At 38.7% G+C, this 8,758-nt stretch overlaps 2 protein-coding genes across 2 annotated transcripts; one reads left to right on the forward strand and one right to left on the reverse strand.

The window, feature by feature from the left end:
* Window positions 1-278: 278 nt before the first annotated feature.
* LOC138892604 (uncharacterized) lies at window positions 279-1,586 on the reverse strand. The gene is made up of 2 exons (XM_070176340.1): window positions 1,388-1,586; window positions 279-595 (listed from the first exon to the last, which is right to left on the reverse strand). The coding sequence occupies exons 1-2, from the start codon at window positions 1,584-1,586 to the stop codon at window positions 279-281; spliced, it is 516 nt and encodes a 171-aa protein (XP_070032441.1).
* A 2,299-nt stretch (window positions 1,587-3,885) lies between these two features.
* Window positions 3,886-6,652, forward strand: LOC104105386 (xylan O-acetyltransferase 1-like). Its single transcript, XM_009613675.4, has 5 exons — window positions 3,886-4,545; window positions 4,655-4,826; window positions 5,372-5,571; window positions 5,659-5,817; window positions 6,138-6,652. Exons 1-5 carry the CDS (start codon window positions 3,974-3,976, stop codon window positions 6,484-6,486), a joined length of 1,452 nt encoding a protein of 483 aa, XP_009611970.1. The 5' UTR covers window positions 3,886-3,973; the 3' UTR covers window positions 6,487-6,652.
* The last annotated feature ends 2,106 nt before the right edge of the window (window positions 6,653-8,758 follow it).

Raw genomic sequence — 8,758 nt, forward strand, 5'->3', positions numbered from 1 at the left:
CAAAATTTTTAAACCGGTCCAAAAGGCTACCCTCGGCAAAATTATCATCTAAAAAGTTCTAAGTATTTTGGGGAAAACTTCCGGTCACACCGAGCCCCTACGAATTGTAAACAAAATATTATCGAAAGAAAGGCCTGTTCGAACCTTCGAATATGACCTAATTATTACATGCTAAGGCATTTCGATCTTTGCAAACATAAAGAATAAAGCGAAGGAAAACAAACTTAGAAGCTGTCGAAGGGAAAAAAGAAGCCTTATATTATATATATAAAAAGTTTTTACAAAGGCCAAACGACCTTAACAAAAAGGACAAAGGCTTCTTCTTCTTCTTCTTCTTCTTCTTCTTCTTCTTCTTCTTCTTCTTCTTCTTCGGACTCGTCTCTCAGTCGGTAGAGCGAATCCGAAGGTAGTGCTCGGGCACTGGTGCTGTCTTTTGGCTTGCGCACCAGCCTTCTTCTTGTTTTCTTTTTCTCCGAGCTCGGGGAACTCGATGCCCTATTTCTTTTCTTCTCTCCGGCCTGTCTCGGAGCAGGGGACTCGGTAGGTAAGCCCTCGCTACTGGCTGGAGGCCTCAGTTTGGCATCCTTGGATAAACCTGCAAAAAGAAGTAAAGGGAGTAAGGATTTAATGATAAAAAACGCACTCCAAATATTGCCTACTTAGGAAAGGAGTCTCACCATGGGAATGGGCCTCCCAACGGCCCTTCGAGAGCTTGCTCCATAAGCTCTCGGAGTAGGGCATCTGTGACACGATACCCTCAATCCATTCCTTGAGTCGAGGAACGACATTCGGGACCCGAGCGATGGCTCCACCATCACAAAACACCGATAAGCAAGAAGGAAATAAGTTTGAAATCGACTTTCGAAAATAAAATTGTACTTACATGATGTATTCCACTCCTCGGGGAATGGCATGCGCTCAGCTGGGATCAGGTCCGAAGTCCTCACTCGGACAAAACGGCCTTGCCAGCCCCGATCCCGGTCTTCATCAATACTCAAGAATGGGGCTTTGCTGGCCCGGTGCACGAGCTTTATCAGTCCCCCACGGAAGATTCGGGGACTATACAAGCGAAGAAGATGATCGACGGTGAACGGGCACCCATTGATTCTGCTCACGAAGAACTGGAGAAGGATCATGATCCTCTAGAGTGAATGATGAATCTGACCGAGGCATAATTCGTATCTCTTACAGAAATCAACGATGATAGGGTCCATCGGGCCCAATGTAAAGGGATATGTGTAAAAACTTTAGTATCCCTCGACATGAGTGGTAAAGGCTTCAGCGGGATCAGGGATCACTATGCCCTTATCAATCCAGCCGCAGTCTTTTCGGACCATAGGGAGGACTTCTTCAGTGATCGAGCATATGTATCTCGAGACCTCCTCACACCGGCCTTGTACGGATGGAGGTTTTTCGACCTTGAAATCGTCGTTGATCGAGCATCCTCCGGGGATGAACATTTTCAAAGGGGGTTCCGGTACTGGTTCATCGACGGCAGTACGCGAAACAGTCTCCCCGGCCTCAATAGCCGGCCGCGAAGTAGAAGGGGTTTCTTTCTGGGGAACAGTTTTGGAAGTCTTTGCCATTTCTTTAAAAGATGAAAGAAAAATGGAGAAAGAAAGGAAGTTGAAAGATTTTACTTGTTGGCTTGAGGTGAAGATAAACAAGAGTTCTCGTAAAGGATCTCAGATAATTGGAGTGAAAGTGCGAGAAAGTATTGAAGTCTTAAGGGTATGAGGGTAGAAGGCTTGAATGTAAAGTTAAAATGAGCAAATGAGGAGGTATTTATAGTATTTCAGTGACGGTTCACACCTCGGAATGGCCGACCGGCGGCTGACATGCATTTAATGCTATCAAGACTTGACTGACGAGACGCTTCGGTTGTTTTGTCGTTTCTGTCACGGTGTATCGAAGTGAGAATCAGAGGCTCATGTCGTTTCTCATCATCTACTCTCCGAAAAACGAGGGGATTATCTGTATACGGTCGAAATCGAGCTCATGGTGCATCCTAGCCTCTGACATGGCAAGCCAGGCTCGAGGCATGACAATAAAGGACTAAAGATCGACCCCGAGTCCCACCGGGTTAGAGCCCGGAGACAGGACGCCTATCTTCGAGAATATCAGGGTCATAATACCGGAGTCGGTCCTAACCTCAAACGATTTTGAAGAAACATTGTCAGCATAGCCAACGGAAGATCGAAATATCCGTGACCGACCGGGTATTTCGGCAGAAATCTCGGCACATACCGATAAAGAACCGACAATCAGTAAATCAAAAGATTTTTACCTTTTATAGAATTGTACCTAAAGTAGGATTCCTCTACTATATAAATGGGATCTGATAATTCATAAAGGATATTGTAACACGCATTCCAAAGCAATATATCATTATTTTTTCTGTTATTAGTTCTTCTGCTTTCGTTCATTAGCGCTTGTTGTTACGAGCCAGATCGAGGGAAGATATTTCACTAAGACTTAAATCGTCTTCCTCGTGTGGTTTGAGATTATTTTATCCTTATTTATTTAATTTATCTTTGTTTACTGTTTTGTGTCAAATAAATCTGCGTATCCTCAAAACCACTTACAAATTTAATTGTTATCCGATTTTGAGGATAAACAATACAGTAATACATAAATTTAAGAAAAGATCAAATCTCACTTTTATCTGATTACTCTCTCTCTCTCACACAGACATCTAATAGTAGTTAAATTTAGGGGTGGGCGTCAGTCGGTTCGGTCGGTTATTATGAAAGTACGGTTCGGTTTATCGGTTTTCGGTTTTGTAATATTAATAACCAAATCAAACCAAAGTATTTACGGTTCGGTAAACGGTTGAAAGAAATTTTATGTTTCTCTGGCAAAAGGAAATAGATTGTCATAATGAATGAATAGAAAAGAAGATATTGGTCCAACAACCATTGCACATAACAGATACAACATTAACATCCATTGAATAGAAAAGAAGGTATTGTCATAATGAATGAATAGAAAAGAACTAAAACACCAAAAAAAGAAGCCTTATCTTAATAAAAAATCAACCAAAGAAATCTTGAACACCTTTTCCAGCAAAACTCTATCAGAAAGTTCTGCCAAAACAACATTAACAGTGAGCAAACCTATAAAACGACACTGGACCCAGCTCAACTCAGAACTCAGAAGAAGTCGCACTAACCCGAGGAAGAAGGATGAGCGACGAGCTGAGGAAGAAGGCATCACAGTCGAGTTGAGGAAGAAGGCAGCAGTCGCACAGAGCTGAGGAAGAAGGCAGCAGTCGCACAGAGACAGAGCTGAGAAAGAACCCTAAATCTAATTTTTTATTTAGGTTTGGGAAATGGGAATTGGGAAGTAAGTGACTAAGTGTAACGTATGAGACTATCAGTAAGTTTGGGTAAATTGGGCTTTAAAGTTCAAATGTGTATTGAACTATTGGGCTTCAGCCTAAAATGGATAATAAGTTTTGGACTCATAAAAGAACCCACATGTTCAAACCTATTTTTCTTAACTAATACCCAAAATTTTGGTTTTTCGGTTTAACCGAAAACCGAAACACCAAAACTGTAAACCGTATTGAAAAACCGAAAATTAATAATTTAAAAACCGTGCACCGACCGAAAAACCGATTAAACCGAAACCGAAAAACCGAAATGAACTGTTTGACCGGTTTTTTCGGTTCGGCCGGTATTATGCCCACCCCTAATTAAATTTGCTGGAGGAGTAGGAGGAACAAAGTAGTTTGAAACAGATCATAAGCATATATCTAAACATGAGAAGGACAACTCTCCAGCAACTGATGCTCGAATTTCTTACAGAAAACACCATTTCACCAAATCTCAATTAAACTACCAATTAGATTCTTCACAGAAGAAAAATAAATTATTGGTTATGTCAGTCTATATTTCACTCTTTTCTTCCTCTATATTTCCTTTTGTCACCATTAAGATTTCCCACATCACATCTTCCTCTACTCCTTCAAATGCATTCATTTCGCTTCCGAAAAACTCCACTGCTCTCCTCCAAGTTATTCAGGATGAAGCACAGTGGCCGAAAGAAGAATACATTTTCCATATTTGTGGTAGTATTTTCGATATTCCTCTTTGGATGCTTCATGTACAATGAAGACGTTAAGACAATAGCTGAATTCCCATTTTCCATGACCAGAACTCAAGATATCAGCAATGAACCTTTGAATCAGGAAAATGGGGTTCAAGAAATTACAAGAATAGAGGGTAGCTCTGAACAAGAAGTTGCCAGCTTGAAGTACAATGATGAAGTGAAAGATGACGAGAAAACAGAAACAGAGCAGGAGAAGGAAAAGATTAAAATGCCTACTACTGAAGTTGATGAAGAAGAGGAGAATATTGAGTTGCCACCTAAAGATTGTGATCTTTTTGCAGGGCAATGGGTTTATGACAATGTCACTCACCCAATTTACAAAGAGCCTGAATGTGAGTTTCTCACAGCACAGGTCACTTGCATGAGAAATGGAAGAAAGGACTCCATGTATCAGAATTGGAGGTGGCAACCCAGAGACTGTTCTTTACCCAAGTATGACGTGGATCATTTTCTGATTTCTTGATTTTTTAGTCTTTCATTATCTTTCTATTTCGTTTGTTAAATTTTGTGCACAATAACATTTTGGTATTTAAATTTATAGGTTTAAACCAAGGCTGCTGCTTGAGAAACTGAGGAACAAGAGACTCATGTTTGTTGGAGACTCGCTGAACAGAAATCAATGGGAATCCATGATTTGTTTAGTTCAATCCGCGGTTCCACCAGGCAGAAAAAGCTTAAACAAGACTGGTTCTTTATCTATTTTCAGAATCGAGGTAAATATCTTCGCTTTTCCCCTTTTTAAGAAGCAGTGTTAGCTTTGATTATCTCATATATACTTCCCTCAAACACTATGATTATGCTTTGATACATGACTCATATATACTCCTCTTAGGAAAAACATTAATTAATGACACCTTATTAATTGCTCCTATATAAGTTCTTGATTCAGCATAATTATTTTTACATATCAGTCTAATTTGACAAGTTATAACAGATTTATTGTCTTATTTTTCCAAGAAATTAGTTCCACATATTATGAACAATTACTTGTAGTTAAATTTAAGGTGACAGAATTGTTTAATAAAACTCATATAAGTTATAACCATGTAATAGTTTTGATTATACTTTAATTTAATGAGCTATGCTGCATATTGTTTAATATTTGATTAGTTGGATTGAATTATCTACAAGAAGACCTACATATTCTCTATTTAAGTCCACCTAATGCTGGTGAAGTGGTTTGTCCATCTATGGAAAGAATTTTGTGTGATAAATTTTGTGTCTGTTTAATATAATAGATGTAAATGTGAATATGTAGGATTATAATGCCACAGTGGAATTTTACTGGGCCCCATTTCTAGTGGAATCAAACTCGGATGATCCAAATATGCATAGTATATTGAACCGAATCATAATGCCCGAATCAATCGAAAAGCATGGCAAGCACTGGAAGAATGCGGACTATCTCGTCTTCAACACATACATTTGGTGGATGAATACTTTTGCAATGAAAGTTCTGTAAGTATTACTCAAAGTCCAGCTTGATTTTTTTTCCGCTTCAGTATTTGACATTAATTTATGTTTGATATTTTTCTTATAAAACAGACGAGGTTCGTTCGATGAAGGGGCAACGGAATACGATGAGATTGAAAGACCAGTAGCTTATCGGAGGGTTTTGACAACATGGTCACTATGGATAGATAACAATGTGGATACCAATCGCACCAAAGTCTTTTTCATGAGCATGTCTCCTCTTCATATCAAGTAATCCCATTTGCATTCGCTGTTTATCCCTTTGGTTATGACTTACAAGTTACTTTTTCCTTCATGTTTTAACATATGATACATATCATATCAAGTAATAATCTTTTAGATTATTACATTACCTAGAAAATAATTACATGCAATTTTGAAAAGTAATATATGTTACATACTATATAGAGCAGGTTTAAGTATACTGATAATATTAAAAAAAGTTATATTCAGTCTATATAAGTTAAATCCCTCGTCAAATAAGCTGTAACAGATATTGAGGACCCAACTATGACAATCTTCTGAATTCTTGCTTGGTTAACCCTTTGCAGGAGTTTGGATTGGAACAATCCAGATGGGATAAAATGTGCAAAGGAGACAACCCCAGTATTAAACACATCAATGCCGCTAAGTGTTGGGACAGACAAGAGACTGTTTGTGATAGCAGCAAATGTTACTCAATCCATAAATGTCCCTGTATACTTCCTCAATATCACCACTTTATCGGAGTACAGGAAAGATGCGCACACCTCTGTCCATACCATTCGACAAGGCAAAATGCTGATGCCTGAGCAGCAAGCTGATCCAACAACATACGCTGATTGTATTCATTGGTGCCTCCCTGGATTGCCTGACACTTGGAACGAGTTCATCTATTCGCGTATTTTATCACATTCTTGACACTTTGCATTCTCTTTCTTAAAACAGCAGTGTCCGGCCAGTTTACACGTACCTCACTGAATACTGTTGCCTAAGCCCTCATATGTGCAGCTCCACTCCAATTTGTATATTTTTCCTTCTTCGATTTTGGTTTAAAGAACCACAATTCTAATTTTGGTGCTTTTTTTTATTTATTTATTATTTCTTCGTCCTTATTATTTTTTCCTCAAGAAAAGGAAAAATCTTGTAGCTGTGAGTGCCCTTAGTTTTGTAGTGGTTAATTCCAAAGATCTTCTTTTTGTGCCTGCCCTTGGGTTTTTATAGTGGTTCCATATCTTTGAGTAGGGTTGGGCTTTTTGTTTATCTTTTCCATTTCTTGAGCCTGAAATAGAGGCACGTCTCACAAAGAAAAGAGTCTGCCAGTTGGGTAAACGCCTACAGAGACATGTTTACCACCAATGTACAAGCAAATTCTATTTTCGTAGAAAATAAACGATAGGTGACTATTAGTTTTTGATAGGATTGAAATAATCAGGTGTCACGCAGAAGCTAATAAAACAAACCTTAAACGATGATAAATCAGACAACAAAAGAGAAATATATCAAAAGATATACAAATATTTAATGTGGTTCAGTCAATTAACCTACGTTCAAAGGCGTAGATGAGCAACCCACTATATAAAGAAAGTACAAAATATCGAGAGAGCAACCTCACAAAGAGGCACATACAAGTAATAGCATAATACTTGTACCACAAATTCTCCCCCTAAACAATACTCTCAAACCCCTTAGGGGTCGTTTGGTACGCGGACTAAATTATCCCGGGATTATAATCCCAGTACTAATTTATACCACATAAGAGATGAGATAAAATAATTCCACATTTGATGGGATAAGGTGGGATATCCTGGATTAAGTCTGGGATTAAATTTATACTTTGTTTGGTTGGCGGTATAAATTGATTCCAGGATAAATTTATATCGCCAACCGTTTAAACAAGGTATAAATTTTATCCTACATCTTATCCCGACCTTACCCCTACCCTGGGGTAGAGAGGCTGTTTTCGATAGACCCTCGGGTCCCTCCCTCCAAGAACTCCCCACCTTGCTCTTGGAGTGACTCGAACTCACAACCTCTTGGTTGGAAGTGGAGGGTGCTCACCACTAGAGCAACCCACTGTCCTCCAAGAAAAAGGATTAGCCAAATATAGAAGAATTATATTTTTCTTTTCGTAAAATATAAAATCAATTATGGTAAATATGCTGTCCTTCTTTTAAGGAGTAGGAAAATTAGATATGGCAATAAATCAGGACAAACGCCTAACAATTCTCCCCCTTGGCCTGAATGTTTTGACAAAATAAACTTGATTCACCTTCTTCTCATAATCTTTAGCAAGTCACATCTCTAAATCTCCACCACAAAGTTTGTCTCAATATGAGTAGCACTCTGATCAAATTTCTTAGACATAAATCATGATTACCGTAAAATAGATTGCGTCTAGAACTAAATTCGCCTAAATGAACCTGTATTGAACCTCGTTCTGATACCACCTGTTATAATCGAAATAATCAAGTGTCATACAGAATCTAGTAAAGCAAACCTTAAAAGACGATAAATGATACAACAAAAGAGAAATATACCAAAAGAGACACAATATTTAATGTGGTACGATCAATTGAACTATGTCCACAAGTAGAAATGAGTAATCTACTATATAAAAGAGAGTATAAAATTATCACGCCCAAAGCAGGGGAGGCATGGCCGGCACCCGGTGCCACACTTGACCCCGAGGGTACCACTTTGTAACCGTAACTCTAGGGCAATGTTTTAGTGTTTGATTTGGCCTAGTTGAGGTAAGTATCTTTCCAAACTTTGTGTGCGGGAACTACCCCTTAGGATTAGGCAATTGTACTATTTGAATTATGTGGAAGAGTATATACAAGGTGACGAGTGTGTACACGGGCGTATATGTGAAAAATTGATCTCTTTAGACTCTTAGGTCACTTATAAGTATTTAATTGTAGACCTGGTAACTCCGAATGGATGGAGCATACCAATCAAGCTAATGACTGGCTCTATCTACTGGCAAGGTCTACCCCGCTGTTTATCAGAACCTGCAAGTATGAAATACAGCGCTACCGGCAAAAGGGACGTCAGTACAAAATAATGTACCGAGTATGTAAGGATATAGAATAACTGAAAATTGAAACTGATCTGAAGTACATAGTAAACTGGAAGCCAAAGAAGGCTCTGAGATATACTCACATGTTCCGACTCAACACAATGTAATATA

Source organism: Nicotiana tomentosiformis, chromosome 5 (genome assembly GCF_000390325.3).
Source record: "Nicotiana tomentosiformis chromosome 5, ASM39032v3, whole genome shotgun sequence".
Lineage (NCBI taxonomy): Eukaryota > Viridiplantae > Streptophyta > Magnoliopsida > Solanales > Solanaceae > Nicotiana > Nicotiana tomentosiformis.

Coding starts and splice junctions, on each gene's coding strand:
- LOC138892604 (XM_070176340.1), bottom strand. CDS start 1,586: ATGGCAAAGACTTCCAAAACTGTTCCCCAGAAAGAAACCCCTTCTACT. Junction 596..1,387: donor TCCATCCGTACAAGGCCGGT/GTGAGGAGGTCT, acceptor TTCTTTTTGCAG/GTTTATCCAAGGATGCCAAA.
- LOC104105386 (XM_009613675.4), top strand. CDS start 3,974: ATGCATTCATTTCGCTTCCGAAAAACTCCACTGCTCTCCTCCAAGTTA. Junction 4,546..4,654: donor AGAGACTGTTCTTTACCCAA/GTATGACGTGGA, acceptor TTAAATTTATAG/GTTTAAACCAAGGCTGCTGC. Junction 5,572..5,658: donor ACTTTTGCAATGAAAGTTCT/GTAAGTATTACT, acceptor CTTATAAAACAG/ACGAGGTTCGTTCGATGAAG.